This window comes from Fusarium keratoplasticum, chromosome 3 (assembly GCF_025433545.1).
Source record: "Fusarium keratoplasticum isolate Fu6.1 chromosome 3, whole genome shotgun sequence".
In the NCBI taxonomy this organism is placed as follows: Eukaryota; Fungi; Ascomycota; class Sordariomycetes; order Hypocreales; family Nectriaceae; genus Fusarium; species Fusarium keratoplasticum.
Window position 1 is genome coordinate 3764761 of NC_070531.1, and position 22017 is coordinate 3786777.

At 53.7% G+C, this 22017-nt stretch overlaps 9 protein-coding genes across 9 annotated transcripts; 6 read left to right on the top strand and 3 right to left on the bottom strand.

The window, feature by feature from the left end:
* Positions 1 to 58: 58 nt before the first annotated feature.
* NCS57_00448500 (uncharacterized protein) lies at positions 59 to 742 on the bottom strand (the record flags this gene model as incomplete). The annotated part of the gene is made up of 2 exons (XM_053054445.1): positions 59 to 516; positions 568 to 742. The coding sequence occupies 2 exons, from the start codon at positions 740 to 742 to the stop codon at positions 59 to 61; spliced, it is 633 nt and encodes a 210-aa protein (XP_052916605.1).
* A 1394-nt stretch (positions 743 to 2136) lies between these two features.
* Positions 2137 to 4745, top strand: NCS57_00448600 (Response regulatory domain-containing protein; the record flags this gene model as incomplete). The annotated part of the gene is made up of 2 exons (XM_053054446.1): positions 2137 to 4494; positions 4548 to 4745. The coding sequence occupies 2 exons, from the start codon at positions 2137 to 2139 to the stop codon at positions 4743 to 4745; spliced, it is 2556 nt and encodes an 851-aa protein (XP_052916606.1).
* A 540-nt stretch (positions 4746 to 5285) lies between these two features.
* NCS57_00448700 (uncharacterized protein) lies at positions 5286 to 6420 on the top strand (the record flags this gene model as incomplete). The annotated part of the gene is made up of 2 exons (XM_053054447.1): positions 5286 to 5705; positions 5878 to 6420. 2 exons carry the CDS (start codon positions 5286 to 5288, stop codon positions 6418 to 6420), a joined length of 963 nt encoding a protein of 320 aa, XP_052916607.1.
* Positions 6421 to 6627: 207 nt separating this feature from the next.
* Positions 6628 to 7434, bottom strand: NCS57_00448800 (TYR-PHOSPHATASE-2 domain-containing protein; the record flags this gene model as incomplete). The annotated part of the gene is made up of 1 exon (XM_053054448.1): positions 6628 to 7434. One exon carries the CDS (start codon positions 7432 to 7434, stop codon positions 6628 to 6630), a length of 807 nt encoding a protein of 268 aa, XP_052916608.1.
* A 496-nt stretch (positions 7435 to 7930) lies between these two features.
* Positions 7931 to 8370, bottom strand: NCS57_00448900 (uncharacterized protein). Its single transcript, XM_053054449.1, has 3 exons — positions 8322 to 8370; positions 8202 to 8274; positions 7931 to 8144 (listed from the first exon to the last, which is right to left on the bottom strand). The coding sequence occupies exons 1-3, from the start codon at positions 8336 to 8338 to the stop codon at positions 8046 to 8048; spliced, it is 189 nt and encodes a 62-aa protein (XP_052916609.1). The 5' UTR covers positions 8339 to 8370; the 3' UTR covers positions 7931 to 8045.
* Positions 8371 to 11080: 2710 nt separating this feature from the next.
* On the top strand, positions 11081 to 11700 carry NCS57_00449000 (uncharacterized protein; the record flags this gene model as incomplete). The annotated part of the gene is made up of 3 exons (XM_053054450.1): positions 11081 to 11227; positions 11289 to 11438; positions 11527 to 11700. The coding sequence occupies 3 exons, from the start codon at positions 11081 to 11083 to the stop codon at positions 11698 to 11700; spliced, it is 471 nt and encodes a 156-aa protein (XP_052916610.1).
* Positions 11701 to 14081: 2381 nt separating this feature from the next.
* NCS57_00449100 (uncharacterized protein) lies at positions 14082 to 16323 on the top strand (the record flags this gene model as incomplete). Its single annotated transcript, XM_053054451.1, has 3 exons — positions 14082 to 14442; positions 15439 to 15634; positions 15687 to 16323. The coding sequence occupies 3 exons, from the start codon at positions 14082 to 14084 to the stop codon at positions 16321 to 16323; spliced, it is 1194 nt and encodes a 397-aa protein (XP_052916611.1).
* Positions 16324 to 17328: 1005 nt separating this feature from the next.
* NCS57_00449200 (DUF2439 domain-containing protein) lies at positions 17329 to 20052 on the top strand (the record flags this gene model as incomplete). Its single annotated transcript, XM_053054452.1, has 1 exon — positions 17329 to 20052. The coding sequence occupies one exon, from the start codon at positions 17329 to 17331 to the stop codon at positions 20050 to 20052; it is 2724 nt and encodes a 907-aa protein (XP_052916612.1).
* A 411-nt stretch (positions 20053 to 20463) lies between these two features.
* NCS57_00449300 (DUF2439 domain-containing protein) lies at positions 20464 to 21604 on the top strand (the record flags this gene model as incomplete). The annotated part of the gene is made up of 3 exons (XM_053054453.1): positions 20464 to 20880; positions 20933 to 21453; positions 21508 to 21604. The coding sequence occupies 3 exons, from the start codon at positions 20464 to 20466 to the stop codon at positions 21602 to 21604; spliced, it is 1035 nt and encodes a 344-aa protein (XP_052916613.1).
* Positions 21605 to 22017: the final 413 nt, after the last annotated feature.

Sequence of the window (22017 nt, forward strand, 5' to 3'; positions counted from 1 at the left end):
CCACAGAGCGCCCAGAGCCTTGTGTCTTGGTGATGCTGTAGTTTGACCTCTCATGGATTTAGAAGTCTTGGATGCCCGTCTCGCCCCGTCTTGGTTGTTGGTCTGTCCCCGACGCCTCATCGTCAACCCAGCTCGGCTCTTCATCATCAAACCAGGCGTCTTGGGCGTCCTGCCTGATCATAGTGTCGAGGTCTTCATCCCCATCGATGGGGCGGTAATCAATGTCTTCGTCGAGACCATGGACGAATCGCTCTTCCAGAAATGCATGCCACAGCTGCAGACCATGAGCCTTGTCGGTCGCTGGCTTTTCCCACGGGTGTTCGAGGTCGCCGTCAGAGTTCTCTATGCCGTTCGGCGTGCGCCCTGACCCATTTGACTCTTTCAACTTGGAGAGCTTGGACTCTCCTCGTTGTAGGTCAGCCTCGAGGGTCCTGCCATAGCCCTTCACCTTGCCCTCGGCTTCACGCTCCGAGGCTGTCTGAAACCGCTTCACCAGGCGTTCATAGAGAACGGGATCTGGTTATTTGTTAGCTGTTAAGCTTGACGAGTCGGATAGCATGCAAATACCTGCTAGTTCATGCTCTATACTCTCAAAGTAGGATGGGTGTCGTGCTAAATGCTCACGCCGCCGATTCTGCGCCTGGATTTGCGCAAGCCGCCTTGGAGATTTGGGCCCACGCGGAATTGGCTTGTCGAGGGCCTCCTCACTTTGAGGCAGGATAGGATGAAGAATCGGTGCCATTTTGAAATGATTAATGGGCGTAGACTAGAACGATTGATGAAGGGTTAGAGTTGGATATCCTGGCCTCTGGTAATTGATGATTGGACATGTCAAGTGTACAAAAGGTTGAGGGCTGCTTCATAAGCTGACATAATTATAGGCACGCTCTTCTCATAAGCCTAGTCATAAATCATCTAATATTTATGTCAGCTGGCTAGAATGGGTGTTCTTTTTTGCGAGCCAGTGTCTGCACAGTGGAGATCCCCCGCCAAAGCTTGATTTCGTCACTCATCATGTTTTAATACTGCTTGATGATCTCTTCCTTTGCCACTACCAATATTGACATCGATTTCAACTCGATTAACCGCTAGCAGCATCATGTGCCTCTCCTGTGGATGCCCGAACGAGTGCCAGCATGCATGGTGCCAGAAAGGATGCTCACACCTTGCCAAAACCTATCACTTTCGCCCGCATTGGGGCAGCAACACTGACATGAAATCCAGGCAAACAACACACAACAAACGCGCAGGCGGTAGACGCGGTGGCATGTGAAGAGGCGCGCCGCCGCGCATGCGAGATGTGACAGTGAAAAGGTGGATTCCTGCAAAGCCTCAGCTGAACAGACAGGATCAAACACATCCCAATCCGATCGAAACGGGGCTTAAAGACCCAAAGAACCGGATCGCCGGGGTTCCGTTGTGAGGGATTGGGGCTTGATTGATCATCTTTGACAGTCCGGGTGAGGCGACAGAAGAGCACGTCGACGACCCAACTTGGATGACCCCTGTCGGATGGAGACGCTCGGGAGGGCGTTGAATGGGCGGAATAGCCTTGGATGGATGCAATGAGCTGTGCATTGTACAGCTCCAGGGCCGCGCTGGCTCGGCTTTAAATTACCACACCAGAAGCATGCGTGCGCAATCGCGGGCTATCGATGTTCGACAGCCCAAGCTGGACGAGGGGAGCATCACGGTGACCAACTTTTGGGCGACGCCGTATTTTCCCCCTCCTCATCTTCTTTTTTCCATATCATCATCGCCATCTTCTTTCTTCTCCCTCATTCTGGTTCCTAGACTCCTTTTTTTGTTACCGTCTATTTCTCTCCTTAATCATCATATGTGACATCAGCCTCATTTCTGATACCCTGTCCGAGGGACCTTGGTCATCGTCGATGTTGCGAAGCTACTGACCGGCTGGCCACGCACCCTGCGGCCTTCATTCTTTTCATCTTTTCTTTCTTGTGTTCCGTTTTTCGCACGCATTTCCTTTCGAGCGGATCTCTCGTCATCTGTGAGCAATTGGTATCCCCTCTTCCTTGTCTCACCCGCCCTGCCATACCACCTGGAGCTCCAGCTCCAGCTCCAGCTCCAGGCCTCGGCCGTGTCCTGCCAGCTCAGCAGGCCCATGCCGTCCTGATGGGGGCTACCGACATTGCCTCGCGCCTCAGAGCCAAGTTCACAAAGCGAAGGCATTCGACTGCTGGCTCGCTGGCATCGTCAGCTCAGAGCTTCACCGACACAACTTCGTCGCACGGCAGCCGCCCTTTCTGGGATCGGGATCGAGCTCGCCAGGGGTCTGGCGCTGAAGGGGACCGCTCCTCTCGCCGGGCCGTCAGCCATTCTCGAGGTACCGCGAGCACAAGGCGTGGACTGACATCAACGCCCGATGGCTCCCAACAACAAGATGAGAGTGAAGAGGTTGAGGTTTGCCCAAAAAGTTCAAATATAGCAAACTCAATCGCGGATGCGGACAGCTCCTCGGAGTCGGCGGTTCCACCGACTCTTGACCATTCCACAACGCCAGACACAGCGACCAGTTCAGCGCTGAAACAGCCGGCCTCGCCTGAAGACCACCAGAGCCTCGGCGGCTCGCCGCTTACAACCGTCGCTAGCTCCAGTGACCAGCCTCTGCCGAGAAACGATCTGCAAGGTTCCTCACACCCACTGCAACCTCGTCCGCCACGCTTGACTTCCCCTTCGTTCAAGCCATTAGATTCTTCGTCGCCCTCATCGTCGCCATCTCGACCGCGTCAGGCCAGCTCGAACCTCGGCCGCATCCACGAAGACGCAACCTCCGCGTCGCCAGTGTCTCCAACGGCCCACCCAAGGTCGGTCCCTGACCTTGACTTGGACACTGGTGCTGAAGCTGCCCGACACCATGACGACGAGCCGTTGAGTCCCGATCAAGCCGCCGCACCCTCCTCTCCCAAGTCCGCCGCCATTGCGCCCCTGACGCCGGCGCTACCTTCGACTTTTGCCCTGTCCCCTGGGCTCCCCCCGACCGCGGCTCCGTCGGTACCGGGTTCGCCAGCACCACGGCCTGCCCCGCCGCCGCGACGACAGAGCTTGCTGTCCAACCGTCAAACGACCTTGATCAAGACACTCCTTCATAACCAGCCTTCGACGAATGAGCTGGTCGGTGATAATTCCACGCTCATACCTATTCACGCCAACATGGTGACCCGTAAGATCTGGGTCAAACGGCCTAATGCCTCGGCCACGCTCGTTACCGTCAACGAGGACGATCTCGTCGACGATGTTCGCGACATGATTCTACGAAAATATGCAAACTCGCTCGGACGGACCTTTGATTCTCCCGATCTGAACATTCGCATCTGCCCTCGAGACCAACACCAAGAACGATTCCTCAGCCCTGAGGAGCCTATGGGCCGAACACTCGATGCATACTATCCTGGCGGCCAGAGCGTCGAAGAAGCACTGATTATTGACATTCCCCGGCGCCAACCCAAGGCCTCGCCTCGCCCTGCTGGGCCTGCTTATATCGGGAATTTCTATTATAGTGAAGATGGTCGGCCTACGGAGACTAGTGAGGGATACTTCCCCATTGTTGGCGCCCATGCGGGTGCCGTATCTTCACCACATCCTCCAGCGCCTACCCAGTCGCAATCTAATACACAAGCACCGCACTCTATCGCTGTGCTTGGTACCGGCCACATCCCTCCCATTCCATCCCCTGGAGGTACTAGACGCGGATATCCACCTCAGCGCCCAAGAGGGGTCCGAACTCACACATCGTCCCCGACAATTCTAGCTAATGGCTCGTCCACATCATTGGCCGCCGCTGCCACCGTGAATCACGCGAATCATGGTACGCAACATTTTAACCCGAGACTACCGCACTCGCGAACTCATTCAAACTCGTCAGATGCCCCTGGCATGCCTCCAGCCGCCCCTCCTCTACCGACACCACCCGCTCCCGAGCCGACGCCAGTCCGTTCCGCAACCCCTCCGCCCGCGATCTCGTCACCTCGACTTCCGAATAGCCGTCCTAAGAAGAGCAAGAAGGCCGAGCATCCGAACCTACCTCCGGGTATGCTCAATGGCGGGGTACCTCCCATCAATGTTCTCATTGTCGAAGACAATCCAATCAACTTGAAGCTTCTGGAGGCCTTTGTCAAGCGGCTGAAGGTGAGGTGGTCATCGGCCATGAATGGGCGAGACGCTGTCAAGAAGTGGAGAAGCGGCGGATTCCATCTGGTTTTGATGGACATTCAGCTCCCTGTCATGAACGGCCTGGATGCGACTCGGGAAATTCGACGATTGGAGCGAGTCAACTCGATCGGCGTGTTCTCTTCTACTCCTAATAGCAGTAGCGTCCCTGAGGAGAATCCCGACGAGCTCAAGGATCAGGATCGACTCGAAAATACGACTCTTTTCAAGAGCCCCGTCATTATTGTTGCTTTGACTGCTAGCTCCCTTCAAAGCGACAGACACGAGGCTTTGGCGGCCGGTTGCAACGACTTCTTGACCAAGGTATGCTCCAGTACACTCTTTACACATTGGATCTCTTACTGACTGATCGTTAGCCTGTTAATTTCGTTTGGCTTGAGAGGAAAGTCATGGAATGGGGTTGCATGCAAGCCTTGATCGACTTTGATGGTTGGCGCAAGTGGAAGGAGCTTTCTCAAGAGGCCGAGAAGGACGAAGCCGCCAAGAAGGCGGCAGCAGTAGCAGCCAAGGCCAAATCGAAAAAGAATCGGCTGTCGAGCTCTAAGGCGAGCTGATGGTCATCGCTATCAAGCCCCTGAGTAAATACGCTGAACAGGGACAGAAACCGAGGCATATACACCTAACGCTAATACGCTGGTTAGATAGATGTTCTTCTGGATTCATGTCTTGCATTATGTGGTTGTCAGGATTGGATAACTGGGAGTTGTGGTAATGGTTGGCGCTTGCATGACGGCTAAGGTAACAGATACACACGAATACCAATTTCTTTCAATGTCAATAATTTTTAGTAAGCATTAAACTTGATGCAGTGGACTTGGAAGCCGTGAGATAATGCCGTTCATTGTCTTAGTCAAAGTTCAACGATTGAGACTTGTCGTTGAGATGCTACAATGGGTGGGTCGATCGCGACGGGGCTGGTAACTCGGAGGTTAGTAATTCCGTGGACCTGAAAAATTGCTGCTACTCGACCATGCGCACCCCAACCTCAATCAAACCAGCTTCTCTGAACTTCCACCCAACCAATTCTAATCAATTGGTTCCGGGTCGCATGTAATGCAGCTCGTGGTCAGAGACTTCTCGAAGCCGCTATAGTCATGCCTCCCAGAGTATGCGGCGCGTCGGTGCCGCTGGCTGGCCTCGATGCCGCCGCCTCACTCTCCTCGAGGACCGCCGCGCCATTTGTCCGGACCTTTTCGACGACACCATGCCGCGAGAAGATGAGCAAGGGCCGCATGATGATGTTTGAGTGGCTCAACTCGAGCAATGGCAGGAACCTGGCGGAATCCAATGGCTCTCCCAACTACCTCGGTCCTTACCAAGACCAGCCTTTTCCCCTCAACCCTCTCTTCCGAAGTCAGCCTGTGTTGGACGATCAGACTCGGGAGCTCATCTACGACAAGGTGGTGCGTCGGGGAGAGTCGCTCAAGGCAGTGTCTGCTGAGATGCACGTCGACGTGAGGAGAGTTGCTGCCGTGGTGCGGTTGAAGGAGGTGGAGAAGCAATGGGTGACAGAAGTGAGTACTTTTTTTCTGATTTCGTTTTGCTTGCTGTGATGAGACTACACAAAATTTTCGATTAGTCTTGAAGACATTCCAATGGTTAGACACTTGTATATCCTGATAGCAACACCATTACCTTGCTTGTATCGCACTACTTGTTTTGGCACCAAGCTAACACAATCAAAAGGGCAAGGAACTAGCTACTCCCTACGCTAAGGCTGTCATGAAGATGCTTCCTAAGACATCCTTCCGAGAAGGCGAGGAGAACGAGCCTCACGAACCCATTAACGAGATCCATGTCCACAACCTCACCATGCAACAACTCTTCCAACCCGTTTCCGAATCCCGACACTTTACCCGAGAAGACGCCGCAAAGGCCTTCCACGACAAGATGCTCTCTGCTGACAAGCGATCGCCTCAGCCTGAGCTGATTGACATGGAGCGGGAAGTGTTCAAGGGTGCTGACCGTGCGGAGAGCCTGAAGAAGTTCCAGGAGGCCACACAGGCAGAGGAGGACAAGGTTGCCCAGAAGATCATGGAGCAGCGCCAGCGTGAGGAGTCGCGGACGAGGAGGGTAAAGACTGACCGGTACGAGTTCCGGTTTAAGGAGATCAACGTCGACGATGTTGGACGTGACGGCCGGTCGAGGAGAGGAACCGGCTGGCGGTACGGTGCGCCGCACGAGGACCGCAAGCGTGGATTGGTCAAGATTCCCACATCTGTTCCTTAAAGTGTATTACTATGTCTGTCGTATGTGGGATGGGATATGGGGGGATCGCTTTGCTTGGCCAGCGGCGCAACTGTACTATAAGAATACCAACGCCATGTATAAAGTCATGAACTAATTAGACATGGATGATGTGCTATGAGAGCACGATATTCTATTTATGCTAACGACTGACCTCGATTTTCATCCCCCTCTCCTTTTCTGTGCCTCTCACGTACTCGTGCTCGGCACGATCAAGTTCTTCCTAATCTGCTCAACCTCCTCCTGCGAGAGGCCACATTTCTCAATGACATATTGTTCTACGGAGCCATGCTGTTCGCGCATGGCCTTCAGTGCTCCAAGCATGTTCTCTGGCTTCGCACCGAGCATCCGCTTTGCACCTTCCGGGTTGCCTTGAAGCTCAGGGCTCTTCATCACAGCGTTGAGGAGCTGTTCCCTAAAGTCGCCCAGCCCGGCCTCTGTGAGACTATACTCGCGGGCGATGGTCTCGTCATCGACGCCGCAGATGGATAAGACAAACGCGCACACGACGCCTGTTCTGTCTTTACCCGCCGTGCAGTGGACGAGTAACGGAGAGGGGTCCGGCTTGGCTAGGTGAGAGAGGATCGTCTTGATAGGTCCGATGCCCGACTCCCAGATGGACCGATAAGCTTCAGTGAATCCCTCGTGTCCCTCGGCGGTGTAGTTCTGATAGCGTATCGCGATGGCCTCCGGGCTGTAGTCCTCGTCCATGAAGACGGGGACGAAGACGCGCTCAGCGCCGGGCCACTCCCGAATTGCCGAGGAGTAGCGCTCAATCTCAGGCCTGGAGCGTAGGTCATAGACGTGTGAGATCTTGAGGTCCTGAAGATGCGAGACACCCTCATCGGTGACGCCCGATGGATCAGCGGAGCGGAAGACAACGCCGGGCCTGATGGTGTAGCCCGGTCGGGAGGCGATGGGGATCGGATGACCTCCGAGGTCCCGGAAGTTTGGGAGGCCGGGGATGTGGTGGAAAGGGGGGCCGAGATCGGACATGGCTGGGATGGGCTTATGGATAAGAGGAACTAGACGATATGTAGCTATATCACTTTAGATCCCGAGATGTTTTTTACGGTCTCATGTGTTACGGGCCGTGATGATGGATGTGGATGTCAAGTTGCGGTCGGAAGAGTGGGGCATCACCACTCATGCCTCGGCATGGGAATAGAACCCGAGGGGGATCCTTGTTATGGAAAGCTACGTTCAAGAGCGTGACTTATTTCATCTATGATGTAGATGGGGAGAGATGGAAAGTCAAGACTCTATTGGGTTAGTTACCTTGGCCCTAATATAAGAGCTGCTCCAATACCATGTTGGCCACAGGTAGCTGGTGCTGAAAGTTGACAATAGTAATAGCAATAGGGCTGAAGTGGCAAAGATCGAGACAGTTACAAAAAAGAATGTATTTTATCTATCCCGCACGTGAGTGCCAGCCTCTCTAGTGACGATAAACAATAATGCAATGCATGCCAAGCGAGCGCTCCCATCCCGTCTAGTCCACATACACTCCACCTCGAACCCAGCACAGTCTCGATAAAGGAAATGGGGTTGTTCCCCTTCGGTAAGGACAGGCAGATCTTATAGATCCGTTTCCCATGATTCGCTCATCAGGAGGCGGCGTAGGTGCAGCCGCCACAGCGTCGAACGAGACACCCAGGGCAAGCTGAGTCAAGGGCCATGCTGAACCAACCCTGTTTGCAATTGCACTGGGCCATAGTTAGCATCTCAGCATCAGAAGAAGTAGCATCTTTGATCCAACATACGCATTGCCATACTCGCGGCGGGTTGGCCAAGTTGACAGGTCGGCGGTGGCTCTCGGTAGAGTTGCTGTCGTTGCTGTTGAAGGTTAGGGGCTGAAGCAAAGCACTATCCAAGAAACATACCAGTTGGTGTAAGCCATTTTGAGGAAGAAGAAGAAGAAGAAGAAGAAGAAGTTAATGGTGATGGTGAGTGTGTTGATGAGTGTCTTTGCTCTAAAGCTTGCTTGTTGTTATCCCCCTTAACGTCTGAGGCCAGATATCCACAGATATATATACTCGATCCAAGAGGCCTCGACATTTCACACTGGCTTTGTGAGGCGCCGGGATTTCCAAGTGAAAGTATCACAATTGAAATGCCCCGGCAGTGCTATCTCGGTGAGCGCAGCCATATCAGCCTCCCAGGCACTCACAGTGCCTCCTATCGCCATCTCGATCACACTTGTCTAAGAGGCCAACATCCACAGAGGTGGGAAATCCCACTTCAATTTGCGCACAATCACAGGTGATATCCCGAATAACAGAAAGCCTTGTACAATGACTACAAGGCACAACTGCTAAGCCTCTGTTTTTATGAAAGCAGACCGGCTAGCTTCTCTTGTTCGGCGCTGGGCCTCACGGCGTCAACGAAAGGCAACGGCTCTATGTGGAGTCAAGCTAGTGTTAGTTGACAGCAGCCTAGGCTGCTGACGTCTCGTCTAGCGCTCGGACTGGGCACACTTGTGCTTTCATGGCTAATAAGCCAGTGAGCCTTGTGAAAGTAACTTTGAAAGGTTCATCACAAGCCCTGTTTTGGACCAGATTCCTTGAAATTGAGTCGGTAGCCACAAAGGTGCTGCTTTGCCCCGTGACCTTCCCCCTCCGCAGAGCCGCATGGACAGCTGACATGAGATGTGGGTGGCGGTGCTCGGCGTGCATCCCTGGGCATCCAGGCAGCTGGGAAACGAGAGGACAGGAGTTGAAGAATTGCGAGCAGCGTCCCACTGAAACACAGCACTTTGCTTCACTTCGAGGGCTGCGCATTTTCTAGAAGTCTTCTTTACACAACGGAGAGGTTGCTGTGTGGGTCGTGGTGTCTTGGCCTCTACACCACCAAGGCTGATCCATGGATCTCTAAATTGACGACCATCTCCATTCGCGCGTGTACAAAGGCACCCGGGTTCTTTGGATAAGGATAATCACAGCATATTTGCGCCTCGTGTACTCATCTGACATTCATGTCATCATTTCGTTTCATTCAGTTACTACGGTCGGCGACGGGCTCAGTCTAAGTTTCATCTCGCATCAACTCCGTGACTTGTGTGCATCATCAAAACGAATGCTTTACAGTCGAGATCTGGACTCATTTTAAGGTTTCAAGTAGATCATAAAATTCTCTGATGGCTGTTGAACCAGTGATGTCCTTTGTCAACTGACAGCCAGGAAAAATGAAATGGTTCAGACATAACCCAACACCCTCTGAGAAGTCCCAAGATGACCCTCCACCCTACGGCGATAACCCTCTAAGCGCGGGCGAGAAGATCAGCCCCTCGAATTCTGTCGACACGGTTGCAAGCGGCCCGCCGCTTATTTCTGGCAAACAATGAAACTACTGGGTCGACTGGTCAGAGCAGCCTCACTCCAAGAAGGACCGGAATCCAGGATTATCGGGAGTGTGGCCGTATGAGTCTCGCCTTCAGAGACTATGGTCAACTCTTCGGAGCGGGAGCCTCATGGGAGAAGATGGCTTCGCTTCATCCTGGAGAATTGGAGCATGCGATTCATCCTGATCGAGACTGGACCAAACACTGGGCATGGGCAATCACAATCAGAGTCCACAGTATATACGACCATCCGACCAGCTGCGATCTTAGAATTCTTGTCAAAGATTTGCCAGCTCGGCACCAAGATAAAGAAATCTGCTGGAATACAGCCAACTGGAAGTCACAATATGACAGGTTCGATCATAAGAAAGAAATTTCCCAGTCGGAGGGCCGCTATATACGCCTCCTGGCATTCTCCACGCCAGAGCCTTTGACAGAGAAATCACTACACTCACGAAGTTGGGTTGGTGAAGTGCATGTGAGGCACAAAGACAAGGAATGGCTCAAGAACCATGATTTCCGAAACGCGCTTTCACCCAAAAACATTAAGATGTAAGTCCAACGAATGCCACCGGATTCTTTCGCTAATTTAGGTATTATGTTAGTGCCGGAATTGACCGGCGGACAGCCTCGGGGCGATGCAAAAAAGTCGTTGTGTTCCGGCGAGGAGACCTGTATGGAAACGACATGACGGGTCAGAGGGTTGAAGCCTGGAAGGACGAGTTTACCGAGAGTTTTGGCGCTTTCATTGAGCCAGTGCTGTCATGGCAGCGGGGCGGGTGATGAAGGGATGAGATGGAGCGGAAATAGAATAACCCGGTCCAGCTTCAAAATCAAGGTTGCTTGGGGGTCAGGATCATTCGTCTGGCTAAAACGAGCCTGCTCCACTCCTACGTCATCGTTCTCAGCTGTTGATTCACAACAATTTCCAAGGACCGTCACAACTTTTGTTGATTTAGATGGCCTGGCTGCCCTAGTCGCCTAGAATGACTCCATAGACTCTTTCTACCTACGTATTAATTAACACTCGAGATTGCCAAGGTACGAGTTGCTCCTGCGCATCTTTTGTTCAGTCGCGATCTTGAAGCTCACAGTGGCGCGCCTTCACAAGCTTCCTCAAGACTGACCTGATCCGACCCGACACAATCACCGCCAGTTTGACGCTCCTACAACCCACCTTCCGTGAATCGCTGCCCCGCTGCGACCCGAAGATAGCCTCCTCCTCTTGACAACGAGCTTCTCCTCTGTGGTGCACGCAAACCCCACTCATAATAACACGGCCAAGGAAGACACGGCAAAATAATGGGCATCAAAGACTTGGCTGTAAGCTATGTGCTTTTTTCGGCCCTTCATCTGTGCTGCTTCGCGCTCGCCCTGACCACATGTGGTCTATACGGCACCGACCTCCATCGCGCCAACCAACAACACAAATACTCAGACTCGAAATGGGTGAGTGAACTTCGGTTGGCTGCAGGCTGTACGCCTAGGCGCAAATCGCTGACTAGAGTAGGTCTACGCCGTGGTCGTCGGTAGTATCTCAGCGGTCACATGTGTTGTCTACTTTGTCCCCTTCATCCTACGTATCGCGGGAGTTGTCGTTGCGATATGGGACTTTATCCTCTTCATCCTCTGGATCGCCCTCTTTGGCGTCTTTGGAAAGGTATGCCTCTCTCTCATGTGCTTAGTGCCGACGATCAACGGCGGCATTTAATGGATCATCGGCTGACTCGAGTGTGACACGCGTGCAGATGTACATCAATGAGGATGCCGAGGGCGATAGCGATGTCCAGCGCATGAAGAACGCTGTGTGGGTTGACTTGACCAGCGCCCTACTGTGGTTCATTGCGACTCTGGCCGCCCTTGGATATTGGTGGAAGCACCGCAACACGCGATCGCGCTTTACTGGTCGTGCCCACGTTTGAGCATGGTTTGCTCAGCGAATTGGCTCTCAAGAGGAGGAATGATGGAACCAACATCGATATAATGGCAGGTTGTGACGTGATGAGCAGGACAACTCATGACGGCTACTTGGGAAGCCCGCCGGCGGGCTGCTGGACCGTTCAACCACTGGCTTGGAATCAATGCCCTCGTTCGCCCCGTTTCATTTATCCGTACAACGAGCGAGACTTGTTATGTTCCTGGTTTACTCGTATCAAACTTAATCGCACAGTTATCTACCGAATTGAGCATGTTGCAGTTGACTACGGCAACCTCCCGTGGCAGCCTCCCGTCAAGGTTAACCAACAGTTTGCCAAGGTGGTGTCCAGAGTCGACCGGCCCGTTGTGATGAAACCTGTGCAACCAGTCATCGGTTGAGGGTCATTGTTACTCGCTGTTTGTGAAATCATCACGGCCGTTTGTTATCTATCACAGCGTACCGCAGAGCAAACGGTCACACAAGCGTCGTTCAAGGCAAAGAACCGTGATACTGTGATCTGCCCCGCGCGCGTAAAATGTGAGACAAATAGAGGGCAATGCAGACCGACGTCGATATCGCACCACCGAGGCACAGTGTGTGACATTCGAAGGGGAGAGTCAGAGGGGGCAATGTCGATCACGGACAAGTTTGCCCCCAAACCAAGACTCTGAGTGGTGAGGTGACGATGACGGATTTGAAGCGAGGGAGAAGGGTCCTTTCAAGGGACCGGGTCCTTGACTGGCTGGCCCTACCAGTCCGGCCTTGGTAGCCTTGTTCCATCAGTGGCATCTTGTGCCCGACGAGGGCCTGAGAGGACAACGACTCTCCATTGGCAACAAAAGGAGCGGTGCTTGCAAGGAAGCGATGTGGGTCCTATTGTCCTTTTCGACGCCATGACGTCGATCAGATACTGGCGAACGGACCAGAGAGTGGATTGCTGTTAAATCCCGTTTGTTTTCGGTGCCAGGGCCAAGATATTCATTCCGGCGGAGAGGGACAGAGGCGTGTTAGCCAGAGTTTCTCATGCTGATCATCACCTTTGGAAGCATAAGTTAGAACCACAAGAGAATGCACGTGGTGCTAATGAGAGAGTCGAGGCCTTGACCGCCCGTGTTGGGTTTTGTTAGAAGCACTCTTTGTGGGAAGTTGTGGTCTAAAAAAAAGAGGCGATACGAAAGGCTGAGATTACGAATTTCTTAGAATGAGAATTCCTCAGCAAAACGAGCACGAGGCTTGCTTGCTTGCTTGCATCCACAGAGGGGCCTGCCACTTTTTTTTCTTTTAGCATAATTTTTCTCTCGATTTTTCTTAGCCTTGGATGGGTTTTTGTGTGATGGCCTTGTCTTTTCGCTCCACATGACGATAGCATCAAGGCACAGAGGCGACCGCGGAGCCGGGCAATTAACCGCAGACTTCGTCATTGAGGGTCTGACACCACTGGCCCTGCGGAGGATTATCTTGAAGGGTCGGGTGCTCTCACGAATAGCACTAGCAAGCAGTAGAGTCATTTGGTTGACTCGTATTCCTTCTACTGAGCCTTCATTTGTCTATTTTGATTCGCAGTCAAATGTCTCTCTCTGAGTCTCGTCTCGACAATCATCCTGTATCTCGCCGACGCTCAACAAACGCCGGTCTTTTTGTTTGCTGTTGGTCGCAGTGGGAGCCTGCAGGGTCGTCCCGCAGGTATCTGCTCGCCAACTGTACAGATACGACGCACGAGGCAAGGTACAGATCTGTCGTTATTCGCCAGGATAAACCCCCCATGGGCAGACAATGCTACATGCCAAAACCCCCTCCATCAAGTTGCGAGCCCGACGAGGTACCTAAAAGCGGGCCCCGAGCATCCAAAAGGTCAAAGAAACCCGCCGCAGAGGTCCACCTCGCTCCCCTGCCCTTGACAATCTCACCCCGTCCCGTCGGGTACCTTCGTGCTTCGTCCTGGTTCCCCCCGATATCATTAGCGGAGGCTGTCCAAGATTCCCACTTTTTGGAGGATGGGATGGAACGGGAAGATCAGTCCTGACAGAGAGTCCTAAGTTGACGCCGGGCTATTGACAAAACCGTTTCGGACCCCTTCAATATTTCTCTTCTTAGCACCTCTGTTCCCTCTCTCATCAATTCGTTCTTCAAGCGTCTACCTCTCTTCGTCTGCTTATCCGGCTCTTCTTGGCAATTCCAGTCGCCATCTGACTTATCGCACACGACTCCGCGGCCTCTGCTTGATACAAAGTCGCTGCGCTGCGCTTCGCTTCGCCATCCATTCATCTGCGACAGGAGCTGCCCCTCACTGCACATAATCAGCCTCCGAGTGCCGCCCTACCCTCCTCAGCTTCATTCCTGTCACTCGGCCTCCTCTTCGTCTCGAACAACTCGCTCCCTTCATTCATGCAACGACGCTGGCGCTTGATCCACGACTCGGGCTGTTTAATCAGCCAGGCAGCACCTCATCAGAGATACAAACCTCAGACATCGACAACCGACGACGACACCATGGCCAGCCTTGCCCGTTCCATCAAGTCCCCTTACCTGTCGCCCAGGCTGCGACCCTCGATGCCTGGGCGTACTATGTCCACCAACTCCGACCTTTCCATCACCTCCTCTCCCAACAGCCCACGATCTGACGACCTCGGCGACTTGGTACTGTCCGGACGCAACACCCCGACGTTCCCGCACTCGAGATCTGCCCTCGGCCGAGAGGGATATATCGACGGAGACGATATCCGTGCCTATAATGCCCGTTTTCAAGGTGAGCCCTCCACACTTCTGGAATGAAAGACTGCGGATAGCCTTGTTTGGGTGTTCCGCCCATCCCATGATTGCCCATGTACCCCACCTCTCCCCATTGATCTCCCATCACCTGCTCTTGAGTGAGTGCTCAAGTATCCTCCTATCAACATGATCATCGGGGACCATGCTCGAGTGACAAATCCGAAGACGGAAAGTCGCTGGCCCCAGGGTCGTCACAAAAACCTCCGAAACCAGAGACACGGCGCCAATTTTTCACCAACCCGGTCCAACGCCACAATAGCACCCTCAGAGGAACCAAGAAACCCCTGACACATGGCACAAACTGCACACTGTACACCATTACCCAACTCGCGGCCAATGCGACATGTACGAGGACGGGGTTGATTGAGGAGCTCCAGCAACTAAGAGCCGCCGCCACGCTGAGTCCCACGCTGCGATGCATCCACATGTCCGTCAGCGCAACCTCTGGTCTCAGAGCAGCCAATGGTGCCATTTGGAAATGACTGGCGCACAGCGCGGGGCCGGATGAGAGGTCTCGGGAGCCTCCCGCACCCCCATTGTTGAGATTCCCATGCCCATTTCGATTCGCCATATCTCTTTCAAATGCCCGTTGCTCGCCCATTTTGGCAGCTGTTTTCTCTCACGTCCTACCACTCCCATCATCCTCAGCCTTCACTTTTTTTTTACCCCTCTCGCAACACGTTTCCCAACCTCTTTCGGGCCGGGCCTCCCGGTCAACCAGGTCCGGGCAGATTGTCGCGCGTCGCGCTACTCGTGCCTCTCCCCCACACCCAAGACTCCAGTCATCGCGGGGTAGCGGCCCCATATTCCCGGGGCCGGCCGTTTAAGTGACGCTCGCCCTGTCATGGATGTTGGTTATGGCTCTGCCCTAATAAAGCCTCTTATATCCCATCATATGCCTCATTTTCCTGTTTTTCATCCTCTCCGTCACTAGCCCCTCTCGGCCTTTCATCATCAATTCGTCTTGTCCAAGTTCTTATACTCACATCCATCCTCACCCCAGATGATAATGATCGATCGATCCCTGGCACCCCATCTAGATCTTCTACTCCACGCAGTCGCAGCCGTGCTCGACCCATAGCCATTGAGCTGCCGCAACTCAAGCGCTTCAGCACTGCTCCCGCGCGCACTCCACCTGAGCCTCTCTCAGCACGAGGTGATCTTCCTGGGTAAATCTAGCAAGCCTGTTGGCCAGAACAACTTCTAACCAGTTGAATGCAGAGGTTATTTCCCACTTCACGAAGACCCCAACAGCCGCATACATCGCCCACACCCATTTCAGCATCACCCAGACACCAGAATGAGCCGCCTTATCTCAGAGTCGGGACCAGTCTACGCCGACCGTCCAACCTCACACCCCGCCCAGAACGCCTCCATGATTCAATCAAACACGCCTGTTGCCTCTTACCTGGCTCCCGGCTTCCACGATAGCCCCCTGCCTATGGGGAAGTACTATCCTTCCAACTATGAGAACAGGAACGGCAGTCAGACAAACCTGCGTCCTGGTTTGACAGGCACACTCTCGTCTGACATCGGGCCCGATTCTCATGCAACTCCCCGCACGACCAACCAGTCAATGCATGAGACGGAACTCCGTCGCAAGTTGCAACAATACCAGCGGGACATGATTGCTCAAGCCAGCATGGCTGCCAACGAGCTCATCAGCAGCTCAGCCAAGTCCGATCACAAACTTGATGCCGGTGTCTCGCTGAGCTCTCTTCCTCTTCGAGAGTCGCGGTTCATTGCGCCTACTCCGCTCAAGCCCCGATCGCCTAGACTAGCTCCCCTCGGTAGTCCAGGACCCGTGACACCGATGGACCTCGAATCTCTTGGTGGTGGTGATTACATGTCCCGCTAAGGGGCAGTACCTTACTTGGGTTGTGCCTCATGCGGTGCATTAACATTCTCAAGACATTTTACACAGGATTTCTAGACTTTTTGAAGCAGAGAACACAGGGGCAGACTGTGGAGGAATTTTGTGGGGGTTCTCAAATTTGGCATTATCCCATTCATGGCGTTGGTTGGAAGCAGGCCTCAGATAATAGCTTGCCATCATGGACGGGACGGCATATCAGCGTTTTATTCAAGTTGCATCGGGTGCAATTAGGTACCACACAAGTCTTTTAAAGATATCCATTGATACCCATAGAATACTAAGTTCCTTTGTCCTCTATCTACACAGCTATCCAGCTCTGTACGTGATCACCAACCAATCTTCAACCACCAACAACCGCGTGACAACCCTGTCCTTCCCCTGCCATTAATACGCCATGTATAGAAAGGCGTTGTCTTCCTTAGAGCTAGGCTAATGCACGATGGAAGTTTAAATACACAATGCGCGGGATCGGGGCCATTTGGGAGATCCATCGCCGATGAGCCGCTATTCTGGAAGGTCTGGCTGCTCCACCGTTCCAGGAGCGCAAATATGAACATAAAACGGCCTTCCAGAGCCCTCCGAAGCCTACAAGATATATCTGGAGGGCTTTCATAACTTGGAGGCTTCTCATCATATCCATCCTAACTTCCAGGGTAAAAAAAGCTTGGGATTGTCTCCTCGTCCATCCGGCCTAGGGTAGGTAGTGGCACAGGCCCTGCCAGGCAGAAGCCGCCCTGGAGGGGAGCCTGGTTAAAGTGGAGTGATGTCGACCACGTGATCTGGCGTCGCGTCAAGTGCCTGTGAGGTGCGGACCAACGCGTCCCCTCCTTGAACTTGTCGTGTTAGTTCAATCGCAAAGGACCTTTGAGGCCCTCGTCTGCTTGTACGGCCTTTCGGATCGTAGGACTCCTTGTCCTATTTTCGAAATGCAACAAGTATATTCTTTTTTGACGCATCTACGCTATGGCTAGTTCATCCTCCCTGGTCATGACTTCAAATTCTGTACCGACGTCGGCTCTCGTGGTGGACTTCATTTGCCTCTTCACCCATGACCTAAAGCGAAAGCAAAAACGATGGCAAGATGGCGTCCTCAAGTACCACACTTTCAACAAACGCATCATGGTCTACGATGACCGCGGCCACTTCATCGGAGATGCTCACTGGCAGGAAGGAGGGGACCTGGACGAGGGCGACGAGTTCGAGCTGGATCGGGGCGCTGCCATTGTGCAAGTCTCGGACCGCACTGGGCAGAGAGAGCAGGATTTGACGGAACTACTGGACAAGCGAGCAAAAGATGTTGAAAGACGCCGTGCGAATGCTGGTACTCGGACTCCAGGATCAACTGCCGCCTCAACTCGTACCCCGAGAAATGATCAGTCTTCTCACTTTCAGCTTCGCCATCGCCCGCTTACAGACCTTGTTGGGGGAGCCTCGAGGATCGGGAGAGCAGTCATCTCTCCTCACTCGCCGTACGAGGCTCGCAAAATGGCCACCAGCCCTGGCCAGCAGCAGGATTCGCCTTCCGAGGATGCACGGCCATCAAAAAGAAGGAGGCGTCAGGAGTCACCCCCGAATAAGTTGGGGCATGCTCGTAGCCTTTTTGGGGCGACTTTGACACTCACGCCCTACACATCCTCAGCGCCTTCAGTTCAAAGTCAAGCCCTCCGAGAGAGGACGAACGAAGCCTCCAAGACTGCACAAATCACCGCCAGGCCAAGGCCACCGGGCACAATCGACCGTGATCGCAGAAGCTCCAAATCGCCGCCCCCTCCAGACAATCTAGCGAAAGCGGACGCCAATCCTGCCCCCCGTCAGATAGGTCGTCGCACGCTCCCCCAACGGGCATCCCTCAGAGAGTTATTGGCAGGGAACGAACAAAACTTCAACCACGACCGGCCTAGACAAAAAGAGGCCAGCCACCAAGGCCACAAGGGCCCGGCTCAAGCATCGAGGTCCCGCCCCTTACCACCGAAGGATGCGGTGGACTCTGTTCCAGCTCCCGCGCCCGTCCAGCCCAAGAACCGCGAAAGCCAGGCTGTCGAGCCCCCAGCCAATGAGCGCAACCGGAAAAAGCGTTCGAGGCAACCACCAGGGTCTCCTTCACCACCACCAAAGGATGCAAGGGCTTCAGAACCAGCTCAAGATTCCGTGGAGCCAGTTACGGCCCAGGACGAAGCATTTGAAAGCTGGCTTCAACAAAGCGAAGGGAACTCTTCACGTCACGATGTTCTGGCGCAACCATCGAGATCACCATCACCATCACCACCACCACGGGATTCTGAAACGGATGCGGTTTTTTCAGCCCAGAACCGCACTCACGGTGACGATGGACCTGAAAAAGGACCCCTTCCCAACATGGCTCCAACACGAGTCGAACGCATAACATCTAAACCATCAACGAAAGAGTCAACGAACAAGGCTTCAGGTGTCCGGGGTACAAAACGAGCTTTGAGTGCAGAGACGGCTGTAGCTCCCCGCAATCACGCGGATGATCTCCCTGGGCCGGCCAAAGAACCAAGAACAGAACTACGAATCAGGTCAAGACAACGGCGAGGCCTGCTAATGGTATCTGAAAAGAAAGATCGAGACCGCGTTGCGAGAACCCGCATGCGCCCCGCAGCAGAGACAACCATCGAAGCGCAGAGGAGATCACCAATCGAACCCCCTTCAGCCTCCGTTAATGAGGAGCCTAGTGTTGCACACAGTCGTGTCGTGCACCACAATTTGTCGGGCGACGCAGGTAGCCGGCGAAGCTCGATGTCTTCAGATATATCGCATGCCGATACCCCGGATCCTGACGACTTATCAAACAGCAATAACCACCCTGTCGTCGTGGCGCCGAGCCTGGAGGAAGAGTCACCCATGTTGGATGAAGATGCAGATGCAGATGGAGATGCAGATGGAGATGCAGATGCAGATGAAGCAGCACACAATAGTGATGCTGCGTCGGTCAACAGCCCCGAGGACGACCTGTCACCGCCTCCCATGCGGCGACGAACGAATCCTACTCGTCGCAGCAGGCCCAAACCTGCCCAACCTGTGTCGAGTGATGGGGAGGAAGCCATCACAGTTGACACTCCATCTTCACCGCATGATGGCATGGCTGACGGCGATCCCGACCCAAAACCTGACCCAAAGCCCAAGTCGGCTCCTCGAATCACAAAGATGGCGCGAAAAAGTGTCAGGAGCAAGGAGATTATTGGTTTCACGCTGCCTACAGATGACTTCCCACCGACAGTTTTCACGACGATGCCAAACGGGCCCTTTGGGCAAACGGAGGCTGAAAAGACTGAACAAACGGGCGATGGGCAAGTGACACAGTTGCACATGAACGGGGCCCAGGACCTGACACCCCAATCAACCACCGTTAAAGGCGTGGCGCAGTCTGAAGTGCAACGTAGAGTGAGCGACAAGTCACAAGGCAAACAACCACCACGCCTCATCAATCCAGCAACCCGAGGCAAAAAAGCAGCGAGGAAGGAAGATGCAGCTGGGCTGCCACCCCAACCCATGATTCGATTGGACCCAGCTGTACCAACCCGCATCATCACCGCTGCCCAGGCTCCTGCCACCAAACGGATGCCTTCTGGAAGCCATGCAGCCCAGCCAGCACTGCCCGGGTTCTCTAGGGCGAACGGTGGTGCGTGGAGTAGGCATGCAGAAGACTTGCTGGGCATGACGAGACCTTCGCGATCAACATCCCGACGGTGAACTGGAGCAAAAAATATCTCTTGCCACTCGTGGACTTGAGCCGATACGAGCGCACGATTGTTCAACCATTTTCATTTCGAAAAAACGTTTGCCCCATTAAAAACCGTGAATTTTCGCGGTCACTATCAACAGCCGCCAATCTTTTTGCTCTCCAGGTCATGGCGGGGAATGGGCCGCGAACCGTTTGCCTGAAGTTTCAGCCAACATCCATCACAATGAGGCTCCGGAAGCCCTATCGCAAACGAAGGCGCTCATCGGGCATTATGCCTTGTGCTTCTTGAACAGCCGACTCTCCAAGGAGATGCTTTTTATGCAGTTCAACCCCATCCTCCTCCTGTTCCAACAACTGACCTGGCACTTTGACTCCCCCCAAGGTATCTCGCGAAACGCTGTTCTGATCAACCCAAAGATATGGCTTTCTGGATGAACCGAGAGACTAGCAACCTCATTCGCATTCCCTATCACCAGCCGATGCGAGGATACTCCAGGATCCAGCACATCTCTGGAAACAGTCGTCGCCCCAACTCGACCAAACCTTATAGGACAGAGGAACTCCAAAGTCTATATGACCGGTGGCGGGAGCTGGAAGACTGGCAGAAACCTGTGCAGCACCCTCCAGGTGATGACATCAAAGACCATCTTCAGCCTGAAGGACCATCTCCAGGGAACAGCGACAGATCTTCTGTTTCTAGCCATTCAGGACCCGAGGACTCGGACCACGGAAAGAAGCCTCGTCGCCGCGGTCCTCTCTCAAAGACAAAGAGGGAGAAAACGGCCTTCATGCGACGGCTTGGTGCTTGTCCACCCTGCCGTTCTCGAAAAGTTGCGGTATGTAGTCGAGTGTTGTTGACCAGGATGCTTTGCTCAAGCTCGTCCATAGTGCAAACATTGGGATCTACGTGATTTCGAGGCTTCGTACCTGCAGTCGAAGAGGGGTTCGCATTTGGCGATGCTTGGGAGGATACACCATGATTGCCTTGGCGAGATAGGTGATCTCGCGCGGAGCACCGACCTCTTGGGCCTAACCAACTCGGATACGTTAGATCCACCGGGTTCTCTGGTAGACCTCGATCTTGCAGGGTTGCTGCCGTCTGTATCAACAGATACCCCCCTTGGCCCGACTCTCATTCCGCTGACCCTGGATAACTCAGCCCTGGATGCTGAACCCATTGGGAAACCTCAACTGATGCGCAGCTTCTCCATCGTGGCCATTGGGAGGGACTTGGCTTGCACACCCACCAAGACAACCACATGGCAATGCCTGTTCTGGAATGACCAACATGCTGGGGCCATGCCGGTCATGGCGAAGCCCTGCACGCACAAGTTCACGACCCCGACAGAATTAATGGATCACTTCTTCAAGATACACCATCCCGTGGAGCTCTACGACCCCCCAATCTGGTTCAGATGCAGACAGTGTGATCAATGGAATGACAAACAACAGTACTGTTGCAGGTGTGGAAATGTGGAAGTCGAGAAACAGGAGCAGTGGATCTATGGGTATGGAGTCTGCGCTTCGCCGTCACAGTCACCTCGGAGCAAACCTGTCTGAGTTTAATGCAAACTCTACAATGGCACTCGGTGGTTAAGCCTGATTGCAATCGGCCACTAACATGGGGTTCGCGGGTTACTCGGGGATAGTCGAGGTGGGCAATGTCAAGGCGCCTGGTGCGCCGTACCTCGTTCTCGAAACGGACGAGCCATACATACTCATAATGAGTAACTGCACAAGATGGTGTTGAGCCCCCACCATAACCCATGTCCTGTTCTCCGGCATGGTTCATCGGCGGGCAATGTTGGGGGGATTGGGGTGTTGAAGTTCGGAGGGCGTTCAATGGATGGCAGAGGCGTGTGGATCCTGGGAGTAGACCCATTTGCTTGGTAATGCCAAATGAGATGTGTCTGGGCATTGATGTTGGTGGTTCCTGGTGCAATATATAAGTGGTCTCGATGCCCCCTCTCAAT